Raw genomic sequence first — 20270 nt, forward strand, 5'->3', positions numbered from 1 at the left:
CTCCCCAATGCCCACAATGTGGTTAAGGCAAATCTCCCAGGTTAACAAAAACATACAAGTTGGTCATTCAGTTCCAAAACTCAGAAACGGGCATTAGTTCTCAATGAGAATGAGCTTATACTGGGCACCACACCGACTTCAGAACAATGACTGCCATCATTGGCAGTTTCCTCCCTGCTTCCTCCTGAATCCTTCTCTTCCCTTCTTTTCACTGTTTTCATAACCAGTGGCATGAGCTTACCGCTTCCTGTAAAAGGACTATAAAGGGTTCTAATTAGCATCCTAGTCAGTTCCCTAGTTCTTCCATGGGGGACAGCCTGTCTGAGTGTAACTACTCACATCCAGGTTTTTATTACACTACGATGTTAAAAGAGTGAAAAAAGCTATGCATAATTCTCTTAATTAGAAAAATTAAAGTGGTTTGCCAACATATATCAATAGGATCATGGTATTGATATATTAATACTATATATACATATGTACCTGTATATATAATAGTATTAATATATATTAGGTTAATATATACATTCTATATTATTCTATGCATTGTTATCTGGCTGTCCATTATAGTTTTTTTTAATGGAATAAAAGAGGAGAAAGGCAGTTTTGCCTGTTTTTGCAGAACATCTCAAATTTAACAGGATTCTTGAAAAGTAATACTATTTACATAATTTCAAAGTTTAGTACATAACCATCATGCTAATAATGAGATATGACAAGAAATCAGTAGAAGCCTGAATTAGGTGAGTATTCCCAAGAGGTCTGGTTGCACAGCAAAGACCAGAAAGCTACTTTTTGTTTCCATCTTCAGAATCTTTTTTAAGAATATGTTTCTCGGGGCTTCCCTGGTGGCGCAGTGGTTGAGAGTCCACCTGCCGATGCAGGGGACACGGGTTCGTGCCCCGATCCCGGAAGATCCCACATGCCGCGGAGCGGCTGGCCCGCGAGCCATGGCTGCGGAGCCTGTGTGTCCGGAGCCTGTGCTCCGCAACGGGAGAGGCCACAGCAGTGAGAGGCCTGCGTACAGCAAAAAAAAAAAAAAAAAAAAAAAAAAAAGAATATGTTTCTCCTTTTCCTTGAAATGTCTTTTTTTCCCCTTCCTCACCAGCTGCAGTTGACCAGAATTACTCTTTTTAATACTCTGGATAAACTAGACAAAAATATCAGAGACAGTATCTTCCCCATTACTAAAGATCAATAATTACTATCCTTATAGTCAGAGATGTTAAAAAAAACTGGCAATAAGGGACTTCCCTGGTAGCGCAGTGGTTAAGAATCTGCTTGCCAATGCAGCGGACACGAGTTCAAACCCTGGTCCGGGAAGATCCCACATGCCGCAGAGCAACTAAGCCTGTGTGCCACAACTACTGAGCCTGCACCTTAGAGCTCACGAGCCACAACTACTGAAGCCCGTGGCCTAGCTCTGCAACAAGAGAAGCCACCGCAATGAGAAGCCAGCGCACCACAACAAAAAGTAACACCTGCTTAGGGCAACTAGAGAAAGCCTGTGCGCAGAACAAAGACCCAATGCAGCCAAAAAAAAAAAAAAAACTGGCAACAAGAAATTTATGGGAGGTAGGAAAGTACATGAGTTAAGAGCCTGAGTTTAAAATCCTGGCTCCCCAGCCAGGTAAACTTGGACAAACTTTTTAATCTGTCTGGATTTCTGGTTCCTCTTCTGTATAATGTGGATTACAGATCTTACTAGTGATGATTGAGTTTATGCATGTAAAGCACTTAGGACAATGTCTGACCAAAAAAGTAATTGCTCAATAAATGATAGCTATTATTGTTTTGACCCTTATGATTGTTACTTATAATTAAGAGGCTGAAGAAGTAGTCACAGATATAGAAGATATAATCACACATAGTATGTTTGGGTTTAGAGAAGGAGGGTGGGGATGTTAGTCAATGTTTTCAGTTATATATTCCACAAATTCATAATCTTTGCTACTATTCAGAGGCAGTAAATATTTTACAGTTATGTTTTAAAATCTAGGCCAGTCTACATTTCAATGTCTCACAATTTTTTAACCAGCACCAATTGAAAAAAGCATCCCAATTTCAGAGATGTTAAAATGTTAAAAAGATTTGATAAAATATTTTAGATTTTATGAAATACATTAAGAGACGGAAAACAATACAGTGATGCTTCAGGTCTCAGATGTTCTACAATCTCATCTTTTTGTATGAGAGCTAGAAATTAAAATCTTGCTTCTGATCATGACTAGTTTCTACTTGTCAGATTGCTTTTTAAAGTATGCCCTTTAGAGATGGGCAGAAGAAAGGAGCACTATTAGAAGTTTTGACCTTAAAAGCCAAGTCCTAATAGTGAGAAATAACAGGCAAAGAAAAAAAAAGACTGTTCAAGGAGAGGACACCTGGAACGGTAAGTGATAGATATAAGATAATGAAACTCCTGACAACATGACAAAGCATTCTGAGGCCTTTCAGTGGAGGAGCAACCCAGGGCCTACAAACTCCAGTATACTCTCGAGTCAAGACATAACACAGCATCAGAAAGGATGCCAGGAATAATCTGAGCTGTTACACTAAAAGGGATATCTAGTCCATTAAATCTCAAGGAGAACAAAGTATACTATTCCCATGCCTTTCCTCATAACACACCCCTGCACAAAACTAGTACATATTGCTGATAGGAGAACATGAATGGTGCAGACACAGGACAGCTGAGACCACTGACAGAATATTTTAGTGTGCAAGCTGGGATTACTGGCCAGAAAAGGTTACATCTGACATTCTGTCTCCTCTATAGCCACAAAGCCATCTTGCCTCTCCTTGAATATCCTCATTAATAAGGAACTCACAACCACCAAAAGAAACCAATTCCATATTCTTTCAGCGTTGTCAGAAAATTCTTATGTTGAAGCAAGATATGCCAAGGTAGTTTGGGGTTCCTCTGTTGACAATATTTACTGAGCCCTTGAGTGGACTCTGAGGGGCCCTTGAGGAGCAATGGCAATGGATGACTCAAGTTAGGGACTGGTGGGACAGGCACAGGAAAAACAAGGAGAAATTTAGTGAAGAAGTTGAGGTGGCTGGCAAGAGTGAATGCAGGAGGATTTTTTTCCAGGAGGGTAGAAGATAAATATCAGGAAAAGCTAAGAGAGAGCTGACCATAGGTCCTGACGAGCAGCTATGTGGACCATGGAAGATCAACTGCCACTTGAGTCATCAGGGAACCAGCATTAAAGGTGAAAGCCAGTCTTCAGTCAGGAAACAGAGGCAGGGTGTGGTTCTGTGATGCAATTCAGGCTTTATGGAAGTCTGACATAAAAGTGGGGCTCAAGACAGCACAGGAGGAAATACTGAGGAGAAAGGCCAGCAGTAAAAGGCAGTTTTGTCAGGAACTAAGGGGAGGAAAGGACTAAGCAGGAAGTGGATAAAAGGGGGTGGGAAAATATGTGCCTAAAAGAGCTTGTACCTTGGGCAGTAACTTGTACTCAGTAGGTACAAGTGTAAACAACCAATCACAATCCAGAGAGACAGCGCTAGATCAGAAATACACATAAGATGCAAAAAGAAGCCCAAACTGTGAGAGTAGTATTTGTGTTAATCCTAACAAAAATACCGGAAAAAGGGCTTCCCTGGTGGCGCAGTGGTTGAGAATCCGCCTGCCGATGCAGGGGACACGGGTTCGTGCCCCGGTCCGGGAGGATCCCACATGCCGCGGAGCGGCTGGGCCCGTGAGCCATGGCCGCTGAGCCTGCACGTCCGGAGCCTGTGCTCCGCAACGGGAGAGGCCACAACAGTGAGAGGCCCGCGTACCGCAAAAAAAACAAAACAAAACAAAAAAACGTGCCTTCCTCTGAAATATGATCACTCTGATCACTGTTCTCACACCCAATGTGACCTTATACCCTGGTGTTTATTATACATCATATCCCCCTTCTAGGATGGAAATTTGTCCCATTCATCTTTGGATTCCCAACATCATTTATCAATATCGGTTCATCATCAATATGACATCATTAAGGTAAGGTAGCATGTTTTAGGAAAAGAAATGTTACATGTTAGTCAATTTTCTGCAGAGGAAATAAAGATGACTTTGTTTAAAAGTTGTATTTTTCTACAAGTGGTTTTTAGTAATTAATTTTAACTGAATTTGTCTATAATTTGATAACTTCCCATACATTATACTACATTGCACTTGAAACTATAAGCATATTCTTCGGCTGGGGTATCTTATAATTTATTTGGCTCTACATACTGACTTTTCACCTCCTAAACATATTCACTAGCATATATTTTTAAAATACAAATAACATATGGTAAAGTCATGGCACTTTTAAAGGCTACTTATTAACATGTGTCCTAACACAAAATTCTGCCAGAGGCCCCAGGGAACAACCCAGCCTTGCAGAGCAGACTAGATACCTGTCTGCAGCAAGGCTTCACTGCACCTCTGTGCAGTCCCCAGAATGGAAGCAGCTCCCTGGTTTCTGCAGATGCAGCAGCTGGTGAAGTTGACAGTTTAATTCCAGTGAGTGGGTATGTGTATGAGAGAGGCACAGCAGTTGGGTTTGTGTTCACTCTATTCCTGAATAAGTGAAGCAATAATACAAAACAGATTATGGGCTCTCAGGGTACTTGCTGGTGCTAATGTCCACCCACTATTAACTGCATTCCAAGGACAGATGACTAATTCTGGACAATGCTCTACAAACAATGCCAAATTTATTCCTGAAAACACACACACGTACACAACTCCTAAAGCGTGACTAATGCATGATTATTCTAGGTTTAATATTGAATAGTTCAAATAAGATTAAATGTTTGTATGAATTTTGAAAGGTCCATTTCTATACTGAGGGTTACTGGTAAAGGTTTAACCAAAGTCACTAACGTGGATATAGAGTACTCCATTATAAACATCAATAACAGGCAGTTAGGAGCCATAGAAAGCTTTGACCATGGGAAGGAGATGAACAATACCCAGATTTAAGAAAATTAATTGGGGGAGGGGGGCGATGTACCGTGGATAGCTGGTGGGAGAAGTGCCCTGAAATAAGACAAAGGCCACCATCATGAAATGAAGAAGAATCAATAACAACTGGGTGGCTAACTCGGTAGCAAGTAGATAAGAGGGAAGAGCAGATTTAAAAAAAACTTTGAAGTCTAACAAAAGCAAGGTTAATAATTCCTCCAAGAAAGTCAGGAGGAGGGGCTAGATTGCAGCAGAAAAAGGAGCTGCAATTTGGTACCCTTAGGACATTTACATTTATTCAGCAGTAAAGATTAAGAGAAAGAAGCCCAGAGGGTGGATGACACCTCCAAATAAGAAGTGGCAGGAAATAATGGGAATGCTGGAGGAGAGAAAGGAGAAAAATGACCTAGTCAAAGGAATAAACTTGGAGATCCAGTTGAAGTATGAAAATCAGGACCAAGAAAAGAGCTTTAAAAAGAAGCAAATACCAGGGGCTTCCCTGGTGGCGCAGTGGTTGAGAGTCCGCCTGCCGATGCAGGGGACACGGGTTCGTGCCCCGGTCTGGGAAGATCCCACATGCCGCGGAGCAGCTGGGCCCGTGAACCATGGCTGCTGAGCCTTCGCGTCCGGAGCCTGTGCTTCGCAACGGGAGAGGCCACAACAGTGAGAGGCCCACATACCACAAAAAAAAAAAAAAAAAAAAAAGAAGCAAATACCGGGAATTCCCTGGCGGTCCAGTGGTTAGGACTCTGCCCTTTCACTGCCAACATAGCGGGTTCGATCCCTGGTTGGGGAACTAAGATCCCACAAGTCACGTGGCATGGCCAAAAAAAGAAAAAAACAAGGAAATACCACCCAGAAATTAAGAATAAGGACCGCAGAATTCCCTGGCGGTCCAGTGGTTAGGACTTGGCGCTTTCACTGGTCAGGGAAGCCTCGCCGCAGGGCCAAAAACAAAAACAAAAACAAACAATAAGGACTACAAACAGGCTACTGGATGATACGTAGGAATTCACTGCTGACTTAGAACACTGATCAAGTTTAGAACAGAAGCCAGCCTAGAACAAGGAAAGGAAGTAGGGAGAAGGATGGGCTGAGGGGATGAAGAAGCAGAGGCAGCAATGGAAGTATATGTAGCAGTTTAAGGAAGAAAGCTCCAGAGAATATCAAAGTTTAAAGTCTAGGAAGACCTCATTTTGAGAGAAGTGGAGGTGTAGGACAAGGAGCCTGTGAAATGAGGAGTGGATTCATCCTCCAGATTAGGAAAGAAAGAGAGGGCAGCAATAAAGGACACTAAGAAACCAAGACTGAATGAAAGGTCACTTGTGTTCACGTCAGATACTCCACTTGGATATAAATTGTCTATCAGCATAAATTAAAGTCTACTTCAACTTAACGGGTTAAGTTGAGAAAAAAGAACAAAGCAAAAAAGTATACCAAATGTAAAAAATACAATTAGAAATCAACTGGAAATGGGCAAATAATTTGCCAAAAATACAGAGGGCCAATATGACGTGTTAGTTGAGGGACAATCTATATCATTCTTTGCCTTGCACCTAAAAAATATTGGTTGTCTGGGCTCAGGACCAAAGGTGGGGTTTACCCTAGCTTGGAAATGCACAGTAGTTGATGAAGTTGGTTGCACATCAGAATCACCTGGGGCTCTTGTCAAAAATACAGCTGGGCTTCCCTGGTGGCGCAGTGGTTGAGAGTCCTCCTGCCGCTGCAGGGGACGCAGGTTCATGCCCTGGTCCGGGAAGATCCCACATGCCGCGGAGCGGCTGGGCCCGTGAGCCATGGCCGCTGAGCCTGCACGTCCAGAGCCTGTGCTCCGCAAAGGGAGAGGCCGCAACAGTGAGAAGCCCGCGTACCGCAAAAAAATAAAAAAAATAAAAAAATACAGCTAACCCTACCCCCTGGAGATTCTGACTCATTCTATCTAAGGTACTCCAAGTAATTTTGATGCAGTTGGTAGGATGGCATTTGGAAACCAAGCTGATTATCAGAATTACCTGATATACTTTTAAAAAATACAGATTCATGAGCTTGTGTCTAAACCTACTGAATCTCGCACACTATACTCGCATCCATAAAATTAAATGCATTATGTTTAAATCCTTTTTCAATCAACTTTCCAGCAAATGCACGTAGAAAAGAATTTTCAGGCAAACCTTGGAGATACTGCGGTTCAGTTCCAGGTCACCGCACTAAAGTGAATATTATAATAAAGCAAGTCACAATTTTTTGGTTCTCCAGTACATATAAAACTATGCCTACAGTACACTATAGTCTATTAACTGTGCACCAGTATTACATTTCCAAACGCTGTACATACCTTACTTTAAAAATACATTATTGGACTTCCCTGGTGGCGCAGTGGTTAAGAATCCGCCTGCCAATGCAGGGGACACGGGTTCGAGCCCTGGTCCGGGAAGATCCCACATGCTCCGAAGCAACTAAGCCCATGCGCCACAACTACTGCCCTGTACTCTAGAGCTCACAAGCCACAACTGCTGAAGCCCACTCGCCCGAGAGCCCACGTGTCGCAACTATTGAGCCCACACATCACAACTACTGAAGTCCGTGTGCTCTAGGGCCCACGTGATGCAACTACGGAGCCCGCGTGCTGCAACTACTGAAGCCCATGCACCTAGAGCCTGTGCTCCACAAGAAGAGAAGCCACCACAATGAGAAGCCTGCGCACCACAGCAAAGAGTAGCCCCTGCTCACTGCAACTAGAGAAAGCCAGCGCGGAGCAACAAAGACCCAACGCAACCAAAAAATAAATAAAAATTTAAAAAATACTTTATTTCTAAAAAATGCTAACCATCATCTGAGCCTTCAGCAAGTTGTAATCATTTTGCAAGGTTGAGGGTCTTGCCTCGATGCTGATGGCTTCTGACTGATCAGGGTGAGGCTGGAGTGGCTGTGACAATTTCTTAAAGATAAGACAATGAAGTTTGCTGACTTCAATTGACTCTTCCTTTCGTAAAAGATTTCTCCGTAGCATGCAATGCTGTTTGATAGCATTTTACCCACAGTGGAAGTTCTTTCAAAATTGGAGTCAATCTCAAACCCTACCACTGCTTTATCAACTCAGTCTACGTACTGATCATATTCTAACTCTTTGTTGTCATTTCAACAATCTTCACAGCATCTTCACTGGGACTAGAGTCCATCTCAAGAAACCACTTTCTTTAGTCATCCATAAGAAGCGATTCCTCATCCATTCAAGTTTTACTATGAGACTGCAGCAACTCAGTCACATCTCCAGGCTCAATTTCTATTCTAATGCTCTTGTTATTTCCACTGAAGTCTTGAACCCCTCAAAGTCATCCGTGAGGGCTGGAATCAAGTTCTCCCAAACTCCTATGAAAGTTCGTATTCTGACCTCTTCTCATGAATCACAAATGTCCTTAATGGCATCTAAAATGGTGAATCCTTTCCAGAAGATTTTCAATTGACTTTACCCAGATCCATCAGAGGAATCACTATCTATGATAGCTATAGCCTTATAAAATGCATTTCTTAAATAATAAGACTTGAAAGTTGACATGACTCCTTGGGGAATTCCCTGGTGGTCCAGTGGTTAGGACTCCGCACTTTCACTGCTGAGGGCTCAGGTTCAATCCCTGGTCGGGGAACTAAGATCCCACAAGCCACACTGCACAACCAATTAATTAAATTAAATTAATTAATTTGAAAAGAAGAAGAAATGACTCCTTGATCCATGGGCTGCAGAATGGATGTTGTGGCAGCAGGCATGAAAACATTAATATGGTTGTACGTCTCCATCAGAGCTCTTGCGTGACCAGGTGCCTTGTCAATGAGCAGTGATATTTTGAAAGGAATTTTTTTTTTTGGAGCAGTAGGGCTTAAAATATTCAGTAAACCATGTTGTAAACAAACGTACTGTCACCAGGCTCTGTTGTTCCATTTATAGAGCACAGACAGTAGATTTAGCATAATTCTAAAGGGCCCTAGGATTTTCAGAATGGTGAATGAGCACTGGCTTCAACTTCAACTCACCAGCTGCATTAATTCCTAACTACACCAAGATTAAATCCACGTGCCCTTTAAGTACAGAGGTAATGGCCTTGGGCCAACCCCTAATTCCTACCCCAATAAGTCCAGGTCCTCTTCTCCGTCACCAGTTAGATCCATGACCCTGAGTTTTTCTCAGTAGAGGAAAGGAATAGGTGATTGTGGATTAAAAGTCTCTCAATGTTCCTAGGTTCACAAGTTTACATGGCTATTCATTGAAAGACAACTGACTACTCTTTAAACTGCTCTTGGCCTTCCAAGAAATAAGAAAAACTTCCTGGTTCCTGATCCTCTGAAGGACTTTCCTATTTCAAAGTCCATCTTAAGCAGCTTCTAGGAATCATTGATGAAATTAACATCACCATTTTATTATAAATCTTTAGATAAACTGTGTGTTTAGATCACTGTTTCAAATATAATACGCATTCATTAATGTTACAAACAATATTAGCCCTAACATATATGAAACACAGTAACTGTATCGCACTTTGCCTCCAAAGCCCTGGGAAACCTTAAGAACTAGTATTATAAGCATGTGAGTACTGAAGCCAGAGACCTGGTTCAAATCCTATCTCGGAAGCTTAGGCTGGTTTTAGAGCACTGCAACTTGGTTTTTCTTTTTCTCTAAAATGATAATACCATCTATCTTGCAGCACTGTCATAAGAATAAGTAATACACATACAGTCCTGGTTCAGAATCAGCATTCAATAAACAGTAATCACTCTTATCAGTATAACCCAAATCTTCATCCCTCCTCCTCCAACAAAGGTAAAATTAGTCCTCAAAAAGTGCTCAGGATATTGGAGTACGTGCTGAAAATCGAGTATTCTAACCATGGTGAGCATTGGAAAAAGGAATTCTACTTATAGAAAGTCTGCACAAATAGTGTAAAAAGTCCTTCACCACAAAGCATCCAGATGCTGAATAAATTACAACAGATACACTTTTAAATGTACTGCTGAAATCATAAGAAAATAAAGGAGATTCCCAAGAACAAGAGAAAAAAAGAAAAAGAATAAACCTAAACTCTAGTGGGGGAACCTAGAGCCCAGGAACTGCAGCTCTTGCAGCGGAAGGGGAGACATGGGCCTTGAGCTTGTGAAATGGGAAAGGACTGAACCTAGGACCTATACTGAAGAGGCTACACCTTGGATAAAAGGATGATGCAGGAAAAATCTGCCTTCCATCCAAGCCAACTGATAAAGTCTGCAGACCTACACTAAGCCTAAGTGGAAAAATTAATGACAACAATGCTGATCTCCCCTTAGCAAACCTGAACTAAATTTACCCCTTCTTCAAGTCAGAGAAATGCTTGGCTAATCAAAGTGGTCATGGGTTGGAAGTAGAAACAAACATATTTTATAAAGAAAGGCATCTTCAATAAAGATCCTTCAGGATTCCCATAAAACTAAGGAATAACTGAGGAAATAAGCTACCTTCAGTGATATTCAATAGACAAACTCTGCCCCCGGCCAAGGGTTTCAGATATTCAGACTATAGAAAAGAACAAAGGGAAAGGGACAGAAAAAAGCTGGACCAAAAAAAAAAAACGCACACACAAAGTAAGAAAATTTTCATCCTACTGTGTGTGTATAAAATATCCCTTTAAATGTATGTTCTTACCATAATGGAATTATATGCTTTATGTGATGTGTGGTAAGAGCACTGCCTTTAATGCCAGGCACACTTGAATTTGAATCTAGCTAAACAAGTACCAGTTTACGATTCCAAGCAAGTTAGTAAAACTTTCTGTGCCTCAATTTCTTTGGCTGGAAAATGGGCATAATACTACCTACCTATTAAAATTGTTGTGAAATAAATTCATACACATACATTCAGGTGTGTATGTATTCAGGTGTGTATGTATCACAAAGCACAGTTCTTAGATAGAGAAAATGCACTCAATAAACAGTAGCTATTATGAACACCATAGGGGAAGGATTTTCATTCATCCAACAAGTATTTACAGTGTCTCTTATGTGCCAGTCCTAGTGCCAGACATTTTGGGAAACAAATGGATAATGACTCCTTGTTGTGATTCTAACCTGCGTACTTGTTTTGGGCCAGCCATCTATCTATATAATCTTACTTTATTCTCCCCACAATCTTATAAAATACTCTCTTGTCCAGATTATCTCCACTGTCCAGATGAAGAAATTGAGAAATTAAGAGACTTGATTCAATTCATAAAACCGGTAGTATAAGGACTTGAACTTGGGCACTATATGACCCCAAAGCCTATGTCTTAATTTAATTACCTCACCTAGATGAGGACATTGCTACTCAGATATATAGGGAGGATGTGGTTGGTAGACTTTTTTCTTTGTCTTTCCCTTTCTTTCTTTTTCTTTTTTTTTTTTTTTTTTGAGAAAAAGCAGAGAACGCTAAAAATAATGGATTTCACAGTCATGGAATATAACACACCACCACTAAACTGAATTCTTAGTTTTTGTTCCCTCTTCAAGAGGGAAAGTAACACTTCAATTATGAGTAACATCCACTATACATGTAATGGGTCTAAATGTTGTAGTTTCCATATATAAATACTTTTCTAGGTACTACAGAGTAAATTGGCACTTCTTGGGAATTTAAACCTGGTTTACTTTTTGATGAGGGGAGGATCCTACTTATATAATGATAAACAGTTGGATGAAACTTAATAGGCAGGCAGATTAGATTCAAAGAAGGAAGCAATTTCTAAAATGTTTTTACCTCACCAAATTGAATGGGGTGTGGTCACTCAATAGTGTCAGACTATTTTTCAAAACATTAGGTCACTCTCCAACAGATACTATAGATTACATCATGGTAAAGAGGAACAATCATACCTAGGAAGATCCAGTAATTAATTTTCAAGCCTGAAAATAATGGCAACAAGAACTTTGAGTTCTTTTAAACAATACTGAGACACCCTAACAGATTAGAAAAGTTATTGCTAGGTCCTCCATCTTGTTAAAAAAAAAAAGAAAGTATTCTGGATTTTCTCTGTAGAAAAAAGAGAATAGAAAAGAAGAAAGGACTCTTCCATAAGCACAGCTGCCTTGTAGAAATGATTTATACTGCTCACTCCTACTTCTAGGAGGCAATTCATCTTTTGCTCACCTACTCAAAGAGTTTGAAACTAAGCACGAGATTTTCAGTAAAATGATGTAAAGAAACTGGATCCCTTTACCCTCCAACTGAAAACTGCTGATGATTAAGAAATCGAGTAGGGCTTCCCTGGTGGCGCAGTGGTTGAGAGTCCGCCTGCCGATGCAGGGGACACGAGTTTGTGCCCCGGTCCGGGAAGACCCCAAATGCCTCGGAGCGGCTGGGCCCGTGAGCCATGGCCGCTGAGCCTGCGCGTCCGGAGCCTGTGCTCCGCAACGGGAGAGGCCACAACAGTGAGAGGCCCGCGTACCACAAAAAAAAAAAAAAAAGAAAGAAAGAAATAGACCAGCTCAAACAATTTAAAAATTCATAAATAACTTCAAAACAAAGTAACGAATTTTCACTTAAAAGGAAGAAAACGCCCCTCTACTCATTTTACAGTGAATCTGGAAGAGATTTTATAGGTTATTTATTTCACCAGAGTCTTCATTTCGAAGATGAGGAAATTGAGACCTAAAGCATTGTGATTCAATTACTTGTTTATATATTTTCTCACATCACTATTTCTGCCCTTACCTAATTTGGCTATAAATTTGTAATTCATCACCCACCATGCTTTTCTGTCCTATGAGTAAATACTACAGCTTCAGGATGGAACAGAAAAATTCTAAAGCTCCAAGACTTCACAGTTAAACCATCATAAAAGCTTTGCTTAATAAGAATAAAATGAGTGTAAGTGAATAAAAGCATTTGTACTTCTGCTACTCAAATAAGGTTTCTGCCTCATAACTGGTCTATATACAAGCCATCTCTGCTTATGGCACAATAGGAGCTCAAAAGCCGTGGGTGGGGGTTAAAGAAAAGTTTTGCAATTCAAGAAAAAAAATCCCTAATGTGTTCTACCTAGCTTCAAGCCCGCCTAGGGAGAACAGAATGTATTTAAAGAGCGAAGGAGAAGTTGTGAGCTGCAACAGATCATTTTGAGGATTTCTTCCAAGGCTAAGAGTCGATGGAGAATTCAGAATTCCAAATACCGCATTACTGATATCTTAATTTATCAATACAAAACCACAAAAAAACCCTGAATTTCTTGATAGTAGGAACATGTTTCCTTCTGAGAGACCTGCAGCTTTTCACACTTAAGCGTCTTTTTCCAAAGGGAAAACCGGAGCACTCAGGACTGCTGGTCCGAGGTCACTCAACAGGTAGGCGGCCGGACCAGGACGAACATCAGCCTCCCGCATTTATTGCACTAGTCCTTCACAAGGTCTGCCGAAAGCAACTTAGCGAAAAACCTTAAACTTCAATATCTAGAAAACATGTTATTAATTCCTAATCAAACTTAAAAAAAAAAAGTTATCCTTTACTTCCGGAATTCCCTGGTAAGTGACCTCCAGGACTGATAAGTTCAGCCTCAGGCGCGCTCCCGCCAACGACCTTTGGGGGAAGGGACAAAATAGGTAAAGTGGGTGGGCGGTCCGACGCAGCCCTCTGGGAAGGTTTCCGAACTGGCTCCCACCGCTGCGGTGGACGGGGCGCACCTGCAGGGCGCTCGGCGGTCCATCACCTGCGACAACACCCCCGCCCACCCCTTACCTCCCGAGGCGCTTACCTGGGGCGTCTGCGGGGGCCTGGCCCCTGAACGTGGCCGTCTCGACCCATTCCAGGTGCGACGAGGGCCGACTCCACGGCCGGGGGGTCCCAGGCGGCAGGTAGGAGGGGTTGGACTTACGCCGGATCGCCACCCGTCTGAAGTTGTAGTCGCCCTCGCCGCTCATTTTGCTGCGTTCGCTCGCGGCTCGGCACCCTCGCCCGCCCTCGTCCGGCCGCAAGCGCGCGCTCGGCGGGCTCCTGAGGGGCGACCGGACCCCCGGGGGCGTCGCTTGCATGCCCAGGCTCGGCGCGACTCGACAGAGACAACTTCGGGGCTGCTCGGCGCCGGCGCCCTTCTGCTCCGGCGTCTCCTCTGCAAGTGCTTCCTCGCCCCTTCCTCCCGGGACTCCCAGGGCCGCGCCGTGAGTTTGGCTCCGACTCCCTGTGCGGCAGCCGCCACGCCCGGTCTCTGCGGCTCGCGCTCTCACCTGACGCCGCCACTGCAGCGGCTGACTTGGGCTGCCACCACCCCCTCCTCTCTGGACCAATCGCCAGCCAGCCCCCGAGAGCGCCGAGAGTTCGGCCTGTGGTCGCCGCTGCCGCTACCGCAGCCGCCGCGTCCTGGGCAGCAGCGCAGCACGCTCGCGCGGTGCCGCCGGGAGCGTGCGCGCGGTGCCGCCGGGAGCGTTCCGGGCAGCTCCTCCCCTCCCCTCCCCCCTCCCCCTCTCCTCCTTCTCCCCTCCTCTCCTCCTCTCCTCCCCTGCCTCTTCCCTCTCTCCTCCCCCGCCTCTTCCCTCTCTCCTCCCCCATCCCCAGCGAGCCCCGGCTTGCCCTCGGGTCTCGACCGGAACCACGCCTATCTGGGGTGCTCCGAAGGTCAGCCGCGCTCACCTGTGGGCCACGCCCTGGACTCGGGGAGAAAGAAGAGATCATTACAGCTACTCCGGACTCTGTACAGGGCCTGCCATTCTCGCAGAGCCACACGGCAAGGGTCACACGTATGTCTCAAGCTGCTTCTGAGCCCTTGATAATGATCTTACCAGTGAGGTATTTCAGATAAGGAAACCAAGGTGCGGAACCTACACAGAGTCACACAGTACTGCAGAGCTAGAATGCTTACCCGAGACTGCCCCAAAGTCTGTCCTTATCTCACTGAACTAAAAAATCTTGCCAGGAGCTTCGAGCCAGAGAAAGATGAAGAGGTGCGTGGAAGTAAAAGAGAAGGTGGAGCTGACTGTGCACAGGTTTCCTGCAGAGCATCAGCCCCTCCATCACCACAAACACTTTCGGGACTTCATTAGTAATGCAGTTTAGAGTCCTTTAATTTGTTAAGTCATTTTTTTTAACTTCAGCTAAATATTAAGTTGAAAATTTTTTAATTGGTTTGCTTACCTGCATTGTAAAACTCATTACTCTAATAATGAAGAGGCTGTGTCCCAAAACCACAGAGGTAGGAGGGGAAAGAGCAGCGTTCCGAGTATCCCAGCTCAAGCAGAAAGAATTGCCCAGCCCATCACTCCCACCTTAGAAGCCACCCCACATTTTTTCAGATGGACTTTCATCCAGGTAACGTCTTCTCCAGCTCCCTGAAGTGTATCCCATAACCCAGTCCTCCTCAAGAAACCTTTCAGAAGGCCGTTCAACTGTCTCAGTCTCCTTGGTTGTTACTCCAATAAATATACCCCTTAGGAGAAGGAACTAACCCCATAATTTCTAATGCATCCTTTCAAACCTTGTTAAAAGGAGCTTTTGCTCCCTTTGAATTTCTTATCCCTGTATCACTGTATTGTACCTAATTATTGTTTCTCTTTCTCTGTAATTGTGGTGTTATCTACTATGCTATATAGTATCAGAAATAATTTAAACAAGTGGTTTCAATAAATGAATAATGAAAGGGGTTTTACCTCCGTATGCATAAGCTAACTATAATTTAAGTGCAGGTTTTTGACATAATTTATTTGGTTCAATAAAAAAGGTGGTGTTGCAATCAAAAACACCATACTAGGGCTTCCCTGGTGGCACAGTGGTTGAGAGTCCGCCTACCGATTCAGGGGACACGGGTTCGTGCCCCGGTCCGGGAGGATCCCACATGCCGCGGAGCGGCTGGGCCCGTGAGCCATGGCCGCTGAGCCTGCGCGTCCGGAGCCTGTGCTCCGCAACGGGAGAGGCCACAGCAGTGAGAGGCCCGCGTGCCGCAAAAAAAAAACAAAAAACAAACAAACAAACAAAACACCATACTAGCAACCTAGCTCAGAGCTATCTATTTTTAAGTAAGAAGATGATGGCAATCTTCTCTTTTAGAGAACTGGTTACTCATGAAACTTAAAGGTACCCCCTACTGCCCCCTCTCCCACTATCTCAGTAGATGCTTACTCTTTCTGTAGAGAACTGCAGTAAACATACCTGTATGGGGCAAAAAGGTATCTTACCCCAAGTATTTGCAGCAGCAGTTTAATGTATTTTGACTTGTTTACATTATATGTATTTCTATTTCTTTCATGGCTCAAGTTGTTCACATTACCTAATATAATGTTAGTTCACATCAGTGGATGTCTGTATTTTCAGACATCATCTGACATTTCCTCTCTCAATGTTATGATGCTTAATATTTTCTGATAGAAACCATTTCTCAGGGACTTTGCATTTGATGACTATGTTTTTGCAACACTAAATGAATGGATCAACAGAACTTTATTTGATCTCAATTTACCATAGGTTAGAGTAGAACAAATTTTTTGGGTATCATCTTATACATATAGTCCTTATATAATATTTTATTTGCTTATATAGCTAATAGAAAGTTTGGTAGTAATTCACTTAACACATATTGAGTGAGAATTGTGCTGGGTCCTGAAATACAGAGATGCATGCAATACACAGGTGCTTATACTCCATGTCTCTGTGACTGAAACAATGCTGAATGCTGACTAAATCAGGTATCATTTTCCTTGGGCACACAAGGAGACATTTAAACCTTCCCTTGCAGTTAGGTGAAGCCATGTAACTGGATTCTTCAAAATTTTGTGGGCAGAAGTAATATGTGTCACCTCCAGGCCTGGCTTTTGCACCTTGGCCATAAAACTCTACTCTTCTTCTCCGACTACCAGTTAGAATGCAGAGGAGCCCGTGGAAGGACCTGAGCCCTAGACCATGCGGAGCCACTGTATGGAGAGGAGCTGGCAGTCCAGAATCACCCCTTTCCTATGAATTACCATACAAGATCAGACTAGCAAAATGCATAGGAAGGCTATGAACTAATTCATACTCCTTAAATTTTGTCTTTATATTTTCCAGTGTAGCAAAAATTATAGATATTGATATGTCTTTTTATTCTAATTAAAATGTTTTAAACAAACATGCAATTTAATTTTAACAACAGAACCAGTCTCAGATTGATCTAGTCCCTAATAAATAAGATAAAACCAAAAAAGAATACTCAGGTGAAAAATTATGAATCAATAAACTGCTTCAACTGCTGTCAGAACATCACTTCCAAAACTTAGAGTTTGAGAGAAATCAAGGGGCTTCCCTGGTGGCGCAGTGGTTAAGAATCTGCCTACCAATGCAGGGGACACGGGTTCACGGGTTCAAACCCTGGTCCAGGAAGATCCCACATGCTGTGGAGCAACTAAGCCCACGTGCCACAACTACTGAGCCTGCGCGCTAGAGCCCGCGAGCCACAACTACTGAGCCCGCGAGCCACAACTACTGAGCCCACGTGCCACAACTACTGAGGCCCGAGTGCCTACAGCTCGTGCTCCGCAACAAGAGAAACCACCACGTTGAGAAGCGCATGCACCGCAATGAAGAGTAGCCCCCACTCACCACAACTAGAGAAAGCCCGTGCGCAACATCGAAGACCCAATGCAGCCAAAACTAAATAAATAATATATATATTTTTAAAAAAGGGAAATCAACACTTTGCAGCAGATTCACTCTTTTTTTTTTTTTTTTTTTTTTTTGCGGTATGCGGGCCTCTCACTGTTGGGGCCTCTCCCGTTGCGGAACACAGGCTCCGGACGCGCAGGCTCAGCGGCCATGACTCACGGGCCCAGCCGCTCCGCTGCATGTGGGATCTTCCCGGACCGGGGCACGAACCCCTGCCCCCTGCATCGGCAGGCGGACGTTCAACCACTGCGCCATCAGGGAAGCCCAGATTCACTCATTTTAATCTCACTAGAGAAAGAAAAAATTTCTCGTGCTTTAAAATAGTGTTATTTCCTCAGTAAATGAATTATAAATTTATTAATTATTTACTTTGATGTCACTGGGTAGTAATTTATATATCATTTAAGTAGTAAAGGCCAGTAAAAGGCATGAATTACGCTGACTTTATGCAGTAGTATTAGGGGCTGACAAACTTTTGACTTAAAGAAGAACCCACAACATGAGTGTTAAGGGTTTTAAGTTTTATTCAGGGTCTTGCTGAGGACTATAGCCAGAAGCAACCTCTCAGCAGCGCTGAAGAAACTGCTCTGAAGAGGTAGAGAAGGAGTCAGCCAGAATTTTTTGCCTAGGAAATACGTGTACTCATGCATACATCCTGGCAAAAGATTACTATTACAGTAGTCACAGTGAACAGATATCTTCTTCTTTTTTTTTTAATGTATAGCTGATTCACTCTATTATACAGCAGAAACCAACACAACAATGTAAAGCAATTATACTCCAATAAAGATGTTTAAAAAAAAGAAAGAAAGAAACTCCCTGAGATTGGGAACCAGCAAACAGCAGACATAATTTTAGGAGAAGCACTTTTGTCACAAGATGACTTTTCCCCGTGAGCCTTTTATTCCCTCTGAAATCGTCTGGTCACAGGAGAGAGGACAGTCTGGAGAGCTCCACTCTCGGACTCACCACCACGGGCCTGGCCGGGCCAACGGAGCTTTCCTGCAAGGCTGGACCCGGGCTGCAGACAGTGTCCCGGAGCAGTGCCCCGGACAGCCCAGTGCTGATGCCCGTGCTCCGTCCCTGGGCACCAACCGGAGTGAGCGTGCCAGCCGGGGTGGAGGGAGGGGCCGTCAGTGTCTATACAACTGAGACAGTCCTGACCCCCCAGGGGTGCTGTGAGCCGCACCTTAATCTGGTCAATGTTGTCCACAGATAACTCTTGAATATGCTTGAGACTGTGTGTCAGGCCAGAGAGACTGAAAAACGTGATGCTGGCTGGAATGCCCTGCTGGGAATAGTAGCTGTTGAGGTTCCCCTGGATTCCTGGGTGTGGGATCGTCTGGTAGACGGTTAAGCTCTCCACGGGAATCCCTTTGTCCTTGAGCATTTTCGGCAGCATTTCCCTTTTGAGGGTTCCACAGGGAAACAGAAGAGGCAGTGCTGACGACTCCCTAGAACAAATGCACTCTGCAAGCTTTTCTGCATTTTCCACCGTTTTCTCCTTCTGTATGAAGGCTAATTTTATTCACTAGAGAAGCAGTAGCATTTCCCACCACGACCACTGACTTAGCATTCCATTTTTCTTTCAGAGACTTTCTCCAGACTTCGGTATTATTGTCTTTCTCCAAACACAGCTCCACTGCTTCCACTGCTCTGGGGCTGGTAAAAATGAGGCCCCCGTAACCTTCAGGGTGAGACAGCTTCTCCAAAAAACTGGGCAGAGACAAAAACTCAAATGATAAAACAGGGATCAAAGTGGCTTCAAGTCCATATAATCCTAATTCCCTGAGGTAGGGATCCTGGCCACAGTCGTCCTCCTTAGGGTCTTCCAGAAAAAGAACCTTCATTATTGCCTGACAGTCTTTACAGGGTGCTCGTCTGGCTGGTGAGGCACTCGGCAGGCCCCCAGTCAGGGGCGGAATCTCACGGTTCCCACCAGCAGGCAGCGAGGCTGCGGGAGCGACCAGCCGGGAGGGCGGTCCCCTCACCGCGTGGCCGGCGCTGCCATGGCGACGGCCCTCCCCGGGCCCCAAGCACCAGCACTTGCGCCGGGGGTCGCAGAGCCCCGCCGCGCTCAGCTGGAGCTCACGCATGCGCACCGACACCCCAAACAAATAAGATTACTACTACAGTAGTCACAGTAAACAGATATCTTAAGTTAATGATTTTAGGGCTTTTCTATGTATGGGAAGATGCAAGAATCTGGGGTAATTTAAATTCTTCCTGATATATACATCTAACTATCTAAGGGCCTGTTTAGCCAAAGAACAGAGTGCCTTATCCTTTTTTTTCATCCTGAATATATCTCAAGGTGTACTGTCAGTGGGCAACTGCAGTGGGTTGTGACTTAACCCTTGTAGAACTGGTTAGTGAATGATGCTTTTTGTTTTTTATTTTTGTTGTTCACAATACAGAAGATAACCTCCCGAAGACCTAATTGAAGAAGATGATACATTTATTTAAACAGAAATTTAGTAAATAGTATGATATTTTGAGTTGGTACAAGTTGAGATTCCAATTGTTCTATGTATATATAAACTGCATAATTTATAACATGTTAATTTAATTTCTATGTCTATATTTTGACCAGGTATTGCATATATTAATGACATTTGTAAGGAAGTATATATATACACCTCTTAGAAGATTTGCACAAATTTGAGGTGTCACCTGAAAGTATCATGGTACAAGTTTGGCCTTGTA

The 20270-nt window shown here is 43.5% G+C and overlaps 1 protein-coding gene and 1 pseudogene across 3 annotated transcripts in view; both read right to left on the bottom strand.

The window, feature by feature from the left end:
- The window catches only part of FGD4 (FYVE, RhoGEF and PH domain containing 4), a 211163-nt gene extending 197086 nt beyond the window's left edge, over positions 1 to 14077 (bottom strand). For both annotated transcript variants that reach the window (XM_082636476.1, XM_082636475.1), the window contains exon 1: positions 13696 to 14077. In XM_082636476.1, the coding sequence (XP_082492602.1) occupies positions 13696 to 13972 (277 nt within the window). In that variant the 5' untranslated portion in view covers positions 13973 to 14077. The remainder of the gene's footprint in view (positions 1 to 13695) is intronic.
- A 4388-nt stretch (positions 14078 to 18465) lies between these two features.
- Positions 18466 to 19589, bottom strand: LOC309811967 (uroporphyrinogen-III synthase-like; annotated as a pseudogene). Its single transcript has one exon. The product of its transcript is annotated as a uroporphyrinogen-III synthase-like (transcript).
- Positions 19590 to 20270: the final 681 nt, after the last annotated feature.

The sequence above is a fragment of the Mesoplodon mirus genome (genome assembly GCF_964341445.2).
Source record: "Mesoplodon mirus genome assembly, chromosome: 11".
Taxonomy (NCBI): domain Eukaryota; kingdom Metazoa; phylum Chordata; class Mammalia; order Artiodactyla; family Ziphiidae; genus Mesoplodon; species Mesoplodon mirus.